This window comes from Paramormyrops kingsleyae, chromosome 14 (genome assembly GCF_048594095.1).
Source record: "Paramormyrops kingsleyae isolate MSU_618 chromosome 14, PKINGS_0.4, whole genome shotgun sequence".
In the NCBI taxonomy this organism is placed as follows: domain Eukaryota; kingdom Metazoa; phylum Chordata; class Actinopteri; order Osteoglossiformes; family Mormyridae; genus Paramormyrops; species Paramormyrops kingsleyae.
In genome coordinates, this window is record NC_132810.1 from 29,840,487 (window position 1) to 29,858,743 (window position 18,257).

General features: G+C 38.3%; 1 protein-coding gene across 2 annotated transcripts in view; it reads right to left on the reverse strand.

Moving 5' to 3' along the window:
• Positions 1 to 439: 439 nt before the first annotated feature.
• Positions 440 to 18,257, reverse strand: part of tecpr2 (tectonin beta-propeller repeat containing 2) — a 95,465-nt gene continuing 77,647 nt past the window's right edge. For both annotated transcript variants that reach the window (XM_023799070.2, XM_023799071.2), the window contains 4 exons: positions 12,448 to 12,596; positions 8,611 to 8,752; positions 3,368 to 3,517; positions 440 to 1,719 (listed from right to left, as the gene is read on the reverse strand). In XM_023799070.2, the coding sequence (XP_023654838.2) occupies positions 1,571 to 1,719; positions 3,368 to 3,517; positions 8,611 to 8,752; positions 12,448 to 12,596 (590 nt within the window). In that variant the 3' untranslated portion in view covers positions 440 to 1,570. The remainder of the gene's footprint in view (positions 1,720 to 3,367; positions 3,518 to 8,610; positions 8,753 to 12,447; positions 12,597 to 18,257) is intronic.

The window sequence follows — 18,257 nt, forward strand, 5'->3', positions numbered from 1 at the left end:
AGAATTTAAACGATCCCGCTTTTTGTGTCGGGTTAAATAAGTACTCGGAAGCAAGGCTGTTAATTGTCTTTATTGAATAAACTGGTAATTTATTTCATTATATATCAAATTATGATTTATTTGATTTTGACTAGACATTTTTTATTATATTAACAATATTACAATTTCTATTAATAATAATTGGCGGCCCCCCTGCAATACCGTCGCCCACAGGTTGAAAACCACTGCTGTATGGGATTACTTTTTTGAATTAAAATACCAAATGCCACCTGCATTAAAGTCCTGATCTTACCACCCTTTACAATTGACTCTATATGTCGCTTTAATTCAAGAAAGGAGAAAAGTGACTATAGATCCAAATTTCAGCTTCGTCAATAAAAATTAAATCACTTGCTTTAAAAGACAGAATTTATGAGTAATGATGGAGACCCGGATCCAGTCGCAGAACAATTCATTGTCATTTATTAGTAAAACCACCATCTAAAGCCACAACTCGAAAAACAGGCAAGAGATCAGAAAAGACACTGGGGAAGTACTGAGTCCAAAACAAAATCCCAGAGGCGGGACAGGTAAGGTGTTGAGAACACTCCAGTGCAATACTGAGTCCAAAACAAAATCCAAAAGGCAGAGCATTGTCACACAAGGGTTGGCAACACAGGCACCAGTAGGTCTAATCACAGGAATGGAGCAATTCACAAAATTTCACAACGAGGAGCCAAGTGATGACAGTATAATTACAATCAAACCAGAAATGTGCATCAGCTGTTAGAAAACCGCCAATGCGGATCGGGACAGGGTAGTTACTGAATCTCAGATTTGAAGCTGGGATGATTAGGGGTGTGAAATTAGGCGTAAAGGCTAGATTTTATTGAGCAGGGAAGGAGAATGAGGAACAAGAAAGAATCTGAAAAATAAAGAATAGATAGCCTACTCATACTGATGTGATAATTAAGTTGATGCATTAACTTACTGCATTGAAATTTTCTGTGTTAAATGTTATACAGTTGATATTTACAAGACATTTATTTTACATTAAAATATTAATGTTTACAGCATACAAACCACATTGAATAGGACTTGAAAATACAAATTTTTACAATGGGTACCATAAATATGAAGAAAATTCCCCAGCAGAACAACATGGCAACCACAAGGTGCAAAACAGGATTTTACTTAATTCTCAAATAAAACAAAGATGATTCATTCTCATTTTACTGTAGTTTCTCCATACTCACATATTTTTTGTATCTCATTAGCAAAGTTAATGTTTTTGTGAAGCACATGCATAGAGCTAGAGGAAACAGGTTATTGTGTACTATGTACTTATAAAAGTGTATTCATAAACATAGTTATTACTTTGAAGTCGTGCTGCACCTGCTCTTGTTGACATAAAAGACATAAAATGAGAACAAACACCGAAATTAAGCAGGTTGATGGAATATTAGGAATTGCAGAGGTTAACAAGAAAGAACATGTGTGTGTGTGTGTGTGTATTTATGATATTCACACAGTACATAAAATGTCACCAAAAAGTTGGGAAGTGCATCATATAGAACTGTTGAATTCTTTTTTAGATCACTTCCCACTCATCTTCTAAATCATCATTTAGGCATCCTAAACTGATCTTTGAATTACACACATTGTGCAGGAGTGTTTTTGTCAGTCTGCAAATCAAACTGCCAGAGAGACTGATAGCCCACAACTCATCTTCAGGAGTCACTGTTGAGTAGAAACATAACTGCATTAGTCAGAGACACCACTCACATGACTAATAACACTGATCTTTAACAGGGTTTCCGCGGGTCTTAAAAAAGTCTTAAATCACTTTTCCGTGAATTAAGGCCTTGAAAAGGTCTTAAATCAGACCAGCAAGTCTTAAATTCATATGATCATGGCATAAATTTTTGTGAGGGATTGTTTCCTCATGTGTTTTGATTTTAAAGAGAAGCGAAAGCGTAATTTCTGTGCTACATGGCTTAGATCGCTCAATATTCATTGAACGGTAGATGGCGTTATGTGCTGCTTCATCTGTCAGTAACCCGAAGAAGAACTTGACAAGCATGCGCAGATGAACCCTTTCTTCTAAAGCGCGCTATTTAGACATGTAGTGCGATTGGAAGGCCGAAGAATACGTATATTCTTATGATTATAATATAATATCATAATTCTTATGATTATAATATATTCGTATGAATTTCCCTACGATATTTTTTTTTTCCTTAAATTTTCTTTATTTGGTCTTAAAAAGGTCTTAAAAAAGTCTTAAATTTACTCTTAGAAAACCTGCAGAAACCCTGTTTAAACTGCGTCTCAACTGATTGTTTAAAAAAAAAAAATTCAAAATTTTCAAAAGTTTGGCCAGCATCCTGGAGTTGCCTCTTCACTGTTGATGTTGAGACTTGTCTATTGCAGGTACTATTCAATGAAGCTGCCAGTTGAAGACCTATGAGGCGTCTGTTTCTCAAACTACACAATCTAATATATTTTTCCTCTAGCTCAGTTGTGCACTGAGGTCTCCCTCTCCTCTTTCTATTGTGGTTAAAGCCAGTTTGCACTGCTCTGTGAAGTGAGTAGTACATAACATTGTACAAGATCATAGTTTCTTGGCAATTTCCTGTATGGAATAGCCTTCATTTCTCAGAACAAGAATAGACAAATACAAGTTTCAAAACAAAGTTCATTGTTTCTGACCAATTTGAGCTTGTAATTGAACCCTCAATTGCTGATGCTCCAGATACTCAACTAGTCCAAAGAAGGCCAATTTTTTGCTTCTTTAATAAGCACAACACTTTTCATGTGTTAACATAAATTACAAAAGGATTTTCTAATGATCAATTAACCATTTAAAATGATAAACCTGCATTAGCAAACACAACATTCCATTGGAACACAGGCCTAATTCTTGCTGACAATGGACCTCTGTACACCAATGTAGATATGCTTTTAAAAACAGCTGTTTCCAGCTATGAAAGTCATTTACAACATTAACAATGTCTATACAGTATTTCTGATCAATCTGGTGTTTTAATATACAGTACTTACCTTTTTTTTAAAAAAAGCAAGGACATTTCTAAGTGATCCCAAACTTTTGAATGTGTGTGTTCAAAAGTGTGCACACAGATATTTAAGAAGTATAGAAATCCTCTAAAAATGTGGAATGGATCATGACATCAACCCTACATGGACTGCAGCCTACATAGGTTGAACCAAACAGTAATGTTGCACTCACTTCACCTAACTCACATGGGAGATATTTATACCAAATCTGTCAGTCCATGACATATAAAAGGAACCTCACAACAAACATAATTGATGAAGATGGACAAAAACATGAAAAATAGTGGCCTGAATTATATGCATCAATTACCGGAGAGCTTGCTAACTTGACCAGGGATTTTCTTCCAGTAGTCTCCAGCTGGATTCTTATCTGTGATCCCATAGCGCCGGGCTATTTCCCCATTAGGGCAGCGAACCCACACAGTCCTTACACTCAGAACAAGATGACTGGCATGCAGGCCTAAAATGTAGAAAAAACAGAGTATTCTCCATATGATAAATTGGATTATAATTGATTTTTTCCAGTTCATAATTAAAATGAGCCACATACAGTACACTGAAAAGCCAAAACATTTTGACTGCCTGTTTATTATGATGTTGGTCCTCCATGTGCAGCTAATTTAGCTGTGATCCACTGAAGCATATATTCAACAAGGTTAATTTTAGTGTCCGAAGAGCAAAGTCGAAATTAAAAGTGTACAATGTTAGGAAGGCTAACTTTAATGGTATGAGACGTAAATTAGAAACTGTAAACTGGACAGAGTTAAATAGCAAAACAGTTGAAGAGGCATGGGAATTTTTCAAAAGCACATTGTTGCAAGTGCAAGAGGACTTCATACCTGTTTCCAGCAAAACTAAATCTAGGAAACAACAACCAAGGTGGTTTACTAAGGAAATTAAGGATAAAGTCAGGAGGAAAAGGGCTCTGTTCCACAACTGGAAAATAACTAATGATTTCAAAATTAAGCAGGAGTATCTAAGTCTACAGGCAGAGTTAAAAAATGACATTAGGCTATCAAAGAGGGATGTAGAAAGAAAAATTGCATTGGAGGCTAAGCATGACAGTAAAGGTTTCTTCCAATATTTTAACTCCAAGAGAGCACTAAAAGCTGAAATCACTAATTTGCAGGATAGTAAGGGACTTATAATTGATAACGAAATTGATATGGTAAATGAGTTTAATGATTATTTTTCAAGGGTGTTCACAATAGAGAACACAAGTAACTTACCACCAATTAATACGAATACAGCATCATCTATGACCAATATATGTATAACTGAGGTTGATGTGATACTAAGCCTAGCTAAACTCAAAATAAATAAATCGCAGGGGCCTGATGGCATCTTATTAGCCAACCTTTAACTTCAATATTCCAGAAATCGTTATCTGCGGGTGTGGTACCATCAGATTGGAAGCATGCTAATATAACACCCATATTCAAAAAAGGGGATAGAAGTAATCCAGCAAACTATAGGCCAATCAGTTTAACTAGCATTACTGGAAAAATAATGGAAGCTATAATTCAAGTGAAAATGGTAGATTACCTAGATGCAAATAACATTATAAAGGATAGCCAACATGGATTTAGGAGAGGTAGATCCTGCTTAACGAATCTACTTGAGTTCTTTGAGGAAGCTACAAGTGAAATTGATCACAACAAGGCCTATGATGTGATTTACTTAGATTTCCAGAAGGCCTTTGATGTTGTCCCCCACAAACGGCTCTTGCTAAAGCTTAAAGCTGCAGGGATTTTAGGAACTGTGGCAGCTTGGATCAAAAACTGGCTAACTGACAGGAAGCAGCGAGTAGTTATTAGAGGCACAATGTCACAGTGGGCCTCTGTTCATAGTGGGGTACCGCAGGGTTCAATTTTAGGACCACTATTGTTCCTAATTTACATTAATGATATTGACACAAATATATACAGTAAACTGGTTAAATTTGCAGACGACACCAAGGTGGGCGGGATAGCAGATACTGATCTAGCAGCAGAGAGGCTTCAACGGGATCTGGATTTAATTAGCGAATGGGCTGATACTTGGCAGATGAAATTTAACACAGATAAATGTAAGGTAATCCATGCAGGGAGCAGAAATATAAAGTACAGATATTTTATGGGTTCCACTGAAATAAAGGTAGCTGATTACGAGAAAGATCTCGGTATGTATGTTGATGCTTCCCTGTCCCACTCTCGCCAGTGTGGGGAAGCAATAAAAAAGGCGAACAAAATGTTGGGTTATATCTCTAGGTGTTTGGAGTTTAAGTCAAGGGAGGTGATGTTACACTTATATAATTCCTTGGTAAGACCCCACCCAGAATACTGTGTGCAGGTTTGGTCACCATACCTCAAGAAGGACATTGCTGCCTTAGAAAAGGTGCAATGAAGAGCTACGAGAATGATTCCTGGTCTTAGAGGAATGTCTTATGAGGAGAGGTTAGCGGAACTGAATCTGTTTAGCCTTGAGCAAAGGAGACTAAGGGGGGATATGATTCAGGTCTATAAGATTCTAACGGGTCTGGATGCTGTTCAGCCAAATGACTATTTCAATATTAGTCTAAATACTAGAACTCGTGGCCATAAATGGAAATTAGCGGGAGAACATTTTAAAACAAATTTGAGGAAGCACTTCTTTACACAGCGTGTAGTTAGAGTGTGGAATAGTCTTCCTGCTAGTGTAGTGGAAGCTAAAACCATGGGTTCCTTTAAATCAGAGCTAGATAAGATTTTAACAACTCTGAGCTATTAGTTAAGTTCTCCCCAAACGAGCTTGATGGGCCGAATGGCCTCCTCTCGTTTGTAAATTTCTTATGTTCTTAAGACCTCTAAAAGTTTGTGGTATCTGGCACCAGTATGTCAGCAGCAGATCCTTTAAGCCCTTAAATTGCGAGATGAAGCAGCCACATACGTGGTCTGCAACAATGTCGTGATAGGTGTCACACATCAAAGTCCCCTCCACATGTATGGCTGGACTCAGGGTTTCGCAGCAGAGTATTGCCCAGAGTATCACACTGCCTCCACTGGCTTGCCTTTTTCCCTCTGCTGGCTTGCCTTCTTCCCATCCTGGTGCACCAGGGAAACGGCACGCATGTACCCACCTATCCACATGATGTCAAAGGAAACGGGACTCATTGCACCAAGCAACATTATTCCACTGGTCCCAGGTCCAATCCAAATTATCATGTGCCCACTTTCGTCAGTGGAGAGGGGTAAGCAGGGGCACTCAAACCGGTCTATGAGAGGGGTAAGCATGAACACTCAAACCGTTCTACAAGTGGGGTAAGCATGGGCACTCAAACTGGTCTGCTGCCGACTGCTGGACTATGCAGCCCCATAACCAGTAGTGTGCATGACACAGTGAGTTACAATTTTCTGTCAGTTCTGTCACTCTGTAATAGACAGAACAGCATCTGTTGCTCCTGTGAATTCAATGAACTATGGGTGTCCAGCAGTTGGTCGGCAATTCATGGTTTTTACCTCCTCTGACCGCTGTCAGTAGGTACTCACTACTGCTGACTGGGACCACCCCACAAGCCTTGCCATTTCGGAGATGCTTCAACCCTATCACCTGGCCATGACAATTTGTCCCTTGTCAAAGTCACTCAGATCTTCACGCTTGCCCATTTCTCTGGCATCCATTCTAGCTCTGGTGCTTTTTATTTTTACATTTTAATGCATAGAAAGAGCACGACAGCAGAAGGTGGCAGCAAGCCCGCTATAACTGGAGAACCTTTGCAACCTCAGACGGAGGCAGGCTCTAAGCAGAGGGGCAGGCCCTGTCACACCATTTAATATATCTCAGATCTAGATTAGTGCAGTTATTTCTGAGATAATCACAGTTAGTCACATTATCTGTGGATTGTCATAATGTTTTGGTTCTTTGGTGTATAAGTCATCCCTATATTAAAATTTACATTTGTAATTATTTAATAGATGCTTTTATCCAAAGGGATATACAATTAAGAAAGCAGGGTCAGTCAGTCCCTAGAGCAATTAGGTTAAGGGCCTTGATCACAGAGTCCCAACCCACAGAGCCACACACTGCCCAATTGAAAATTACAGTAAATTAAGTATTTGTACATGTCATGATCTGTACTGAACTACAGAAAAAAGCCTGATATGAAGTGTCCAAAATCATCACTCAGTATCCCTTTTCCCTCCCAACATGGTTTATTATAATAATTAAACAAATATTTCATATCGGTGCATATTTTTTTCTTCTAACACCCACACATATGATTTCACTTGTCCGCTTATGATAAAGCCATTGATTACATGTCTCAGACCAGACCAGAGGAAAAATATTGACTGGCTGGGTGGGGCGGGGCAGGGCAGGGGGGCTTGGGTTTTGGGTTAAGAGCCACTGGCTCATATTTACAGATCAATTTCTATGCCTGATAAAAAGAAGTTTGATCTGACTCTCTGACTACAGACAAAAGTGGTAATCTGCTGTGTTATGGTCTATGATTATTTCTTAATTAAATTAGTATTTCAGGAGTTAGTATTAGTAGAACTGAATAAATAAAGCGAAATTCATAGTATCTGTAGGTAACTCACTCTACTTTTAATGTGGTATTACTGATTTCTACTTTGTTTTATAACATTGGGAGAACATCTTTTTTGTTGCTATAAAGGAAAAAGTAAGGAAATAAAGGTTTTCTTATTAACCAGATTAGACCAGACTCACTAGAGGAATGTGGGTGTCACCTGTAGAGTTGAACCATTGAGTTATTGTATGAGTTTATTGTTTTAACTTTGTAATTTAAGATACCTGTTAGCCTGAGAACTTGGTTATTGACTTGAAAAAGCTCTATTTGTTTTTGTTGACCTTGAACGGCAAGCTAGGAAACCCTGTGAATCTCTGCAAGATAACCGACCACTACTTTTTTCACGCCCCCTTGGCAAACGGACCAGGATTCAGATAAACCTCAAATGAGATGTGCACTGCGTAAAACACTACCCGGGTAGTTGCAGTGATAATAGTGTTTAAAAGGCCTTAATTTGTTGAGAACATAGTCACAACCCTTGCTACACTTACACACATACATAAATTTTTAGTTTAAACTGTACCATTTGCTGTAGAGGAAAATTATTTCAGAAATTTATTTTAGCCTATTTAGTAAAATTTCCCTAACATGATTATAAAGTATGTATAGACTTATCTGAGTATATAAATGTGCATTTAACCTATTGTAGTCAGAATTGCAGAAAAACACTTTCAGAAAGAAATCTACAGATACCTACAAATATTCTCAGGTTCAGTGCTGCTGTACTTATATATAATATATTAATTTAGCTGATACTCCAGAGTGATTTTTCAATTTTTATCATTGGATTTTTTCACCAGACCTGTTTATGTTCCTTGTCCTTGTTTTGTAACTTGCTCAATGGTACTATTTAATTGTCTTAGCCACTATGCTACCTGCTGTCACAAAAATGAATAAGGTATATTAATCATCAGTAAGCCGGTGTTTGTAAGTGAGCTTGTGTGTAACGTGTGAGTGTGGCATGAGTTTCTTTTTGGTACTACACAAGGAGATTTAAAGTAACTTACCTGGAATATGTTCCCAATGTGTGCCCACTGGCATCTCCTCTGTGATTCCAGTGCGCACGTGTACGTTGCCTCTGCTGTCCAGAGCCCACAGCATGCGGTCATTGGGACTTGTGTGCACACTAATCAAATGCACCCCGACTGGCTGTGAAGACAAATAATATGAAATGTGTTAAGCTAACTTATCTGCCATTATTTAACATGGAAAATAACAGTTTTAACTGTAGAGCTCAATCCTAATATCAAACATCCCTGCATCTTAAATAACAATTCGGTACAGGGTCACTCTGAGCCTAAAGTCAATGACAAAGACAAGTGACACCCTGGCTAGATGCCGGTCCATCACAAAAATGGTTCCCAATACATTCAGTACAAGCCACATGGGAGTTAAGGGGGAATTAATATTGCACAGATGAATGGGGCATATAGCTTGTTATGTTTATTGTTGCATGTCTGGTGCCATAGTTGGAAAGTAGGGAAGAATCCAGAAGGTTACTATCCTGCCCGGGGACCATACAGTCAGCTGAAAAGTGTTCACTGCTACAATGTATGTTTTCATAAAAATTATCAAAAATCTATCTGGGAGAAACATATAGGTCAGTAGGACAGCAAGATGCTGTCCTACATTTTTTCTTAATTAATGTGACATATAATATTCCTGAGAAAAACTTTTAAATAATATGCTGTTTGCACAGGTATTCAGTTCTGTGTTGTAAGTCCAATGTTTACACAGGTGACAAAAACATGCCCTAATAAGGCTTGTCAGCTGACCTCAGCCTGTGAATAACTTAAACAGCTGCCATGTTTTCTGATTAAAATACCACAGTTAAAGGATCATTATTCAGGCTGTGAGTCTGAACGCCACCTGTGAAAAAGTAAAGAGTATACCAAAGAAGTAAAAGTAAAACAAATACATAAATTAAGAGAAGGGTACAAGAAAATATTCAATTACTGTAATGTCCTAGGGGCCCATTTGGTACAATTATCAGAAAGTGGAAACTACCACCCTGACACAGCCTAGAAATGATTATCCCTCAAAACCTTCTGCCCAACCACAGAGCATACAGGTACTTGCATGACTGTGTATGCCTGCGCGTGTTTGTGATTACGTATATAAAATGATAAAGTGAAAAAACCCTGTTATTGTGACATTGTTGGGACCATTTTTTCAGTCCTCAGAAGGGGAAACTCAATTTTATAAAAATCTGTGAATGCAATCAAAAAACAAAAAAGTATTGTATTTTGTCTGGTTAATTATGGTTAAGGTTGGGTAGAGGTTAAGGTTGTCATTGTTGGGATTAGAATTTTTCCCATAGAAATGAAAGGAAGGTTCTCATTTAGATAAGTACACCGTGTGTGTGTGTGTGTGTGTGTGTGTGTGTTGGCATCCAGGGTGTACCTTGTGTTCTGTGTATATGCAAGTGAATCAAAGGCATACAGGTGAAACTGAAACGCTGTTGACACCAGCCTCCACTGCCTAGCATTTTTCTGGCCAGCGGCTACGATGGATAAGAGACACTAATGCACCCTATATTTACTTGAGATATGGCTGACTGCCGATATATTAGACTCTGCCATGCCACTAAATGGCTTCACAATTTACTTAACAGATTGGACTGAATCATGGGCAAAGAAAAGAGGGGTGGGGGGCATTTTACATATGGTGAAATTGTTGCACGGTACAGTTCCCCAAATTTGGAATACCTGGTGATCTACCATGGCAGCATGGGTAGTGGTCCTGCACCTACCCAGATGGAAGCAATATAGTACGATAAAACAATATGTTTGACAGGTATGTGGGTGCATGGTTATATCAGTTGGAGGAAATGTGCTGGTGCAAGGCAAATAGATCTTTCTTTCTCATTGGTCTTAGTAATGCCACAGGTCATTAATTGATTTAAAAAGTATGTAGTTTGCCTCTGTAGTGTGCTTTTGTCATCAAATAAATTGTTCTGATTTTCTGCTGGCCCACCCACGCTATGATTTCTGGCTTCGCTGTTGTTGATGATCAGCTGCCACTTATTTAGCCTGCTGATGGAGTTTTCCTCATTCTTAAAATCTGAGTAGTGAGAGCACAGAATTTCATCGGAAACAACGCTTAACTAAGTGAGACAGTTAACCTGGTCTGAAGCAGACTTGTTCACTTTCCTAAATTACCATGGTAGCTCAGCAGGGATTCATTAAAGACACATTGATGGAACAGAACTCCCACTTAAATGAGCAAGTCTTGTCGAAATAAGTCAGACTTTTCCGTAATCCTACTCCGTGCAATACCCCCCGGTGTCATTTGAAAGGTAATACTTGATTCATCTCCCTGAGTCTAAATTATTTAGAATATTACTGAAATAAAGTTTCTAATAAACATTAGAAGTTTTCTCATATTTACCTTGTTTTTTTACCCTTTTTACGTCACCCCCAGTGTTTGTCCCTAAACTGCAAAAGTGTGAAGGGCTTTCTTTATCACACGTCCTACCCACAAGTGGGAATTAATGCTTCACCTTGCCCATATTTTTCAGATTTGCTTCGCCTTTCCAACTGAATTTTCTGTCACTATATTGCACTCCGCGGTCACTGTGTGATCTGAAGCTATGCTTTCCACACATGCACATCGGCAAAGTGCATGTAGTATGGCACCACATTAAACTCAAAACTACGGAGCACTCAAACGCAATGTGAAAAATACAAACTGTAAGCTTGAACATTTTGTGTGCATAAATATCTTGCAAGCGTAAAAGTGAAATTCGTGTGTACAGTAAAAAGAATTCCATGTGCATTTATCATAATATGGTACTCAAACTTTTTTCCTTGTCAAATGTTTTAACCTTTTCAATTTGATAGTTATCTTCACACGGCAAGTGGATTACCTGCAGTTGCTCTCTGTGCTTGACTGAAATTTTTGTGCTTGAATTTTGACATGGGGCTGGTTTTGGCAGTTTGGGGGTGGGCTTATGGTGCTTCTGTCAGTGAATGCTATTGGCTGATGGCAACTGGTTTTGTGATTGCACACTATATATGTACAAAGCCTCAGTATATGAACAAACATTTATTCTGGACCCAGACTGGTCACTGCACACATGTGGCACACACATGGTCACACATGTGGCACACAACCAGACACTGTCCATGTCAGATGCCTTCACACCTACTAGAAATGCTCTGGTTGGTTTAGACGAGGGGTGTCACTTGGTCAGAGCATGCAGGAGGCAGGACACAAAAAGTACACTTCGGAATTCTTCCATTTTGGCACCAGTCACATGATAGAAACATCACCAACACGCCCACTTGCTTGAGATGAATTCTCTGGAATTCTCTCTGCTCCATTCACACATGGGGGTCAATTGGAAATTACCCAGTATTTGTTCTAGGGAGTTAGCAAAGTAAAGTCAATTTTAAGGTACAACTGATTTGAACATTTGTGTTCATTACCTTCCAGGTAATGTCTAGACAAGTTTTGGATGGCAGTGCATGTCTGAATGGGGCTTTAGATCAATGTGAATTGTACTGCTTTGTTTTTCTTTGTATTTTGACCCCAATGCATGGAAATTACTTCAAGGAATACATCTTATGTCAACACAGCTACTGTAACTGATGGAATGTTAACTTGCTAATCCCACCTTTGCCACTTTATGTGGCAAAACATCAGCCAAAGTAACAGCCAACTTGTTCTTCTCAGGTTGTTTGCTTTTTTAAATACATAAGCAGGATAATAATTGCTTAACTCCACAGTTGTGGACAACAACAAATAATTAATGCATACATTTTTGTGAAGAACCTGAATTTGTGGAAATTGTCAGCATGGAACTGTCAGATAAGGACAAAGAATCATCTGAATGCACATACCTGTTCTGGGGGTTCTATGCAGATCCAGGCTGGGAGCATCATGCTGGAGTTAAGGGGCTGTGTGCCAACTCGAAAATACACATTTCCATTCTCATCGCATGCCCACACATTCTGACTTCCACATGAAACACTAACAAGCTTTACATCCCCTGCAACACAAAATACCAGTTTTCAGTTTGAAATAAATTGCACTTGGAAACATTATGTTAGACAGTTTACAACAGTGATAAATGAGTCAACATTTTAGCAAGAGTGACAAAAAAAAAAAAGAATCTAAACAAACATTGCAGTCTAAATACTCTAACTTGGTTACTATATACAGTGGTACCTCAGTTCCCTAACTCATTAGAACTCGAATTTCGGAACCAGTTCGGAAAAAAATTGAACGCCGACCTAAGATAACTCGTACGCGCAGGGAAAAGAGTCAAGCAGCACGTCTCTCAGCGGAAACAAAGGGTAAAGCTTCAGTCTCTGCCTCGCATTCGCTGTGATAGCATCGTGCATGTTTACATAAGCTGAATACATACACTCACCTAAAGGATTATTAGGAAGACCTGTTCAATTTCTCATTAATGCAATTATCTAATCAACCAATCACATGGCAGTTGCTTCAATGCATTTAGGGGTGTGGTCCTGGTCAAGACAATCTCCTGAACTCCAAACTGAATGTCAGAATGGGAAAGAAAGGTGATTTAAGCAATTTTGAGCGTGGCATGGTTGTTGGTGCCAGACGGGCCGGTCTGAGTATTTCACAATCTGCTCAGTTACTGGGATTTTCACGCACAACCATTTCTAGGGTTTACAAAGAATGGTGTGCAAAGGGAAAAACATCCAGTATGCGGCAGTCCTGTGGGCAAAAATGCCTTGTTGATGCTAGAGGTCAGAGGAGAATGGGCCGACTGATTCAAGCTGATAGAAGAGCACCTTTGACTGAAATAACCACTCGTTACAACCGAGGTATGCAGCAAAGCATTTGTGAAGCCACAACACACACAACCTTGAGGCAGATGGGCTACAACAGCAGAAGACCCCACCGGGTACCACTCATCTCCACTACAAATAGGAAAAAGAGGCTACAATTTGCACGAGCTCACCAAAATTGGACAGTTGAAGACTAGAAAAATGTTGCCTGGTCTGATGAGTCTCGATTTCTGTTGAGACATTCAAATGGTAGAGTCAGAATTTGGCGTAAACAGAATGAGAACATGGATCCATCATGCCTTGTTACCACTGTGCAGGCTGGTGGTGGTGGTGTAATGGTGTGGGGGATGTTTTCTTGGCACACTTTAGGCCCCTTAGTGCCAATTGGGCATCATTTAAATGCCCTGGCCTACCTGAGCATTGTTTCTGACCATGTCCATCCCTTTATGACCACCATGTACCCATCCTCTGATGGCTACTTCCAGCAGGATAATGCACCATGTCACAAAGCTCGAATCATTTCAAATTGGTTTCTTGAACATGACAATGAGTTCACTGTACTAAAATGGCCCCCACAGTCACCAGATCTCAACCCAATAGAGCATCTTTGGGATGTGGTGGAACGGGAGCTTCGTGCCCTGGATGTGCATCCCACAAATCTCCATCAACTGCAAGATGCTATCCTATCAATATGGGCCAACATTTCTAAAGAATGCTTTCAGCACCTTGTTGAATCAATGCCACGTAGAATTAAGGCAGTTCTGAAGGCGAAAGGGGGTCAAACACCGTATTAGTATGGTGTTCCTAATAATTCTTTAGGTGAGTGTATATTTAGATAGTAAAAATACATTTAGACAATGATAGTAACAGTAATTATTATTATATAATAAAATACATTTTAAAATAAAGATTTCTTATTCATTATTTTAATATTAATAATAAACCATTAATACATTTAATTATAATAATATTGTCATGCCGAGTGGGGATGGAATGGAGACAAAGGCGCAGACGATAGGGTATCAGGGAATACGGGATTTAATTACAGGTAAGGCAGGCAAAACGCAGAAGGACAATACAATGACCGGACTGGGGAAACAAACTGAAACGCAGACGAAATACAGAGGACTCATGACAACAACCAGAAACAGCTGAACACACGGGGATTCCACACGGGGTTAAGGAGGGGGCATGGCACACGGAAGGAGCGGACGATTGGAGCAGGACACATTGTTTTTTTTTTAACTTTACACATTGTTTGGATACATTAATTTTCTTAATTTACAAAGTACTGTTTTGATAACTGTCCTTAGATGTGTTTAGTACAGTATACGCTCTTCTTGTTTTATCCGGTTCATTTTGTGTTTAAATGCTAAAAAAAAAAACATATTTAGGTGTAATTTTTTGGGGCCGGGATCCAATTATTTGTTTTTCCACTACTTATTGTAGGGAAAATTCGATCAGAACCCAAACTTTTTAGGATTCGATCCGGAGTTCTGAACGGATTAAGTTTGAGTTCTGAGGCATATGTAATAAATCCCACAAATACATGTACTCATATAAATTTCAAAGTCCACAACTAAACAACACACATAGTTTACTTTCATTTTGATTTAAAACTCATATATTTTGCTTACATAGTGTATTAGTTTGGAATAATGGAAGCGTTTCTGTTTAATACCAAAACACTGAGACACCCAGGATCTTAGTACCAGTACTGCTAAATATTATTCGTATTACACTTGTGCTCATAACTATGTACTGTACCACATTCACCTTGAATAATACAAAAAAAAAAACATTGCCTTATCCATCTGATTAATCTGTTCTTCCTGGTGCGGGTCATGGGTCACAGTATTCTTTATTATACTCTTTATTACAATATAGGTTTCATTTTTTATATTTAAAATACATTTTTATATTCTATCAAATCAACTAAGACACTACTTAAAACAACAACAACTTATTATGCCAATAAACTCTAAATACTTAATTATTGTATTAGTCTGCATCATAACAAAACACTCATCTTGAAAGGATGCAACTGAAAGTATGAAATTCTGAATCTTTGTGAAATCATCTGCTATTATGTATCACTTGACAACTATCCAATTATCACCCAAAACTACCCAAATGCCTAAAAGATTGTTCCCTATAGAAAATGCATAAGGCCTCCAGAAACTTCTTAATTAAATTATTATACAGCACCATCCTAATCATGTACTGCAAATGCACTGATAAATATATGCAAAGGCCTTGACCGCAGGTAAGGATGGGAAAATCCAACAAAAACATGTAAGTTTCATGTTTTATCCAACAAATGAGCTCCTCTTACAGAACACACACAGTACACTAGAACCTACAAGAATCCATCAGCTAATTTCCCCCTTTCTATCAACTGTGATTTAGACCCCTCAGCACTTGAACTCTACCAAGTGCTTAACTGGAAAGTGTAATCCATTCTTAACTGGGTGGGCAATTCCAGAACCTGTCATTTGTGGGGATTATTTTCAGTGCATTCCAATATAAGCCAGAAATCAACAGATATACAAACCATTTGGGCTGGGTAATTAATCAAATTTTAATTTTAATTACACTTTTGGCTTCCCAAAGGTTATCAAAACAATATAATCAACATAAAACAATTATGTTGTGTCAAATTTTGTCAATGATGTTTTCCCTTTTTCTGCTGCAATAAATCCAGCACACCCCTTTCCAGCCCCTTTTTGTTTGTTTCTCAGCTGAATTATATTTAGAGTTTAAAGAAATCTATTGTTTTTAAAAGTTTTTTTTTAAGTTCAATAAATGCATGATATTTACAGTCAGTGAGTAATCATGTTAAATAATCATGATCTTAATATTGCCCAAAATAATTGTGATTATGATTCTTGCCATAATCGAGCAGCCTAACAATACATATCCAAACAAAAGCAGAAATGCAAATTTTGTAAGTGTCCAAGTGGCTCCATACATTAGCTACTTTTACATTTAAGGACTTTCACACAGCCCAGATTAAATTCTTAAGGTCTGAAAATAAAAGTTTAAATACTCATGAAAAGGACTCTGACTGTTTGCTTTAGCTTCACAGATCATGATGACAGTCAGAGCACTAAAAGAAAATTATTGGCACAACTCTGAAATTTGAATATGATGTTTCTCTAATATGATGGGCAGAGTCTTTTTATGAATATTTCATGACTAGCACTTATCCCTCTTAATTTAGGCAATCCATATTCCACTGCTGCTGGCACTGACCAAATTAAGCTGGCACTGGGGTTGCTGGGACCAGAATGCCACCCGCAGGCGGTCTGCAACTTTCTCCACAGGTGCCTTAGTGGCTGTGGCTACACTGTGAGTTGCTTGGATCAATGTCTGCAATAGGCTGCTCTGGTCATTTCTAATATAAGCACTGCAGTTTGTCAACAAGACAATGGAGACAAGCCATGCTAATTAACTGATGGCATCATAAGCCTACTTTTTTGTGTGAATGCACATATAGCTACCATATTTGCATTTCTGACCTGTAATATAGTAAAATTATCTGAATGTCCAAAAAGGAAGGAGTGCAGTACCAGTCAAAGTCTGACTACATTTGCTGGATACTGTGTTTTTCATTATGTTCATTGTATTCATCATAAATCTTTCCGTAATAAGTTGAAAATGAAAAACATACAAGAAGAGATGATCCCAGATGACATCCCAGAGATGTAGGCTGCTTGTGGGTTACACTGCTTTGCCTCTTCTGTCCAGTTTGTCCTATATAAGTTATACGGAATGGAGGTCTGGAAACTGTGCAGATCAGGTCACCTTCCATCTTCACTGGATCATTCTTAATTTTGTGGTGTGTTCTGGATCATTATCTTGCTAAATGCAGGACTCAACAGCAACCATAATCAAATTAATTAGTTAATTAGCATGGGTTTGAAGTATGCTGTGATAGCCACGCTGGTTGAGATTGTTAAGCTACCTCCATGCTTGACAGTGGGAACCACATATGGAGAACTGATGCACTCTCTAATTCTGCCTATCTTACAAGAAATTGATTTCAAATTTATTGTAACTCGTCAGTTCCAAGCCAACTTCCACCACTTTCACTGCTATATAAGTTGTACGAGTTAATCCATATATAATTATAGTTTGAAGTAGCTGTATTCCCACTCTTGGCTGGTAATGAATATTTATTTATTTACATGCAAAAGAAAGCATTCTATTGATAAACACATTTTGGGCATGTTCACTGCTACACTGCCTCTGCCTTCATGCTCTGGAGCTGAAATATATTGTAAAACAAGATTTCCATTTTTGGAAAAAAATTAAGTATATACTGTATATATTATATATTTTGTTATCATGCTATGATATCCTGTTTATGCAAACATCCATCCATCTATATGTCCTCACCAGTTAACCTAATTCCCTGTCTTTGGACTGTGACAGAAAACCTATGTATTCAATGGAAATCCACATAAGCACAAAGACAACATGCAAGTATCACAAACTGAGAGCCCAGATAGCAATCAAACCCATAGGGTTACCATGTTTTTCACAAAGCCAACATGCTGCAATGTTATCCACAAAGCCACCATGCTATGATATTATCCATAAAGCCACTGTGCTACGATATTATCCACAAAGCCATCGTGTTACGATATTATCCACAAAGCCACCATGCTTGATATTATCCATAAAGCCACCTTACTACAAAGTTATCCACAAAGCCATCTTACTGTGAAGTTATCCACAAAGCCACCATGCTACGATGTAATCCACAGACACTGTGCTATGATGTAATCCACACAGCCACCGTGCTATGATATTATCCACAAAGCCACCATGCTACAATGTAATCCACAAACCCACTGTGCTAAGATGCTATCCACAAAGCCACC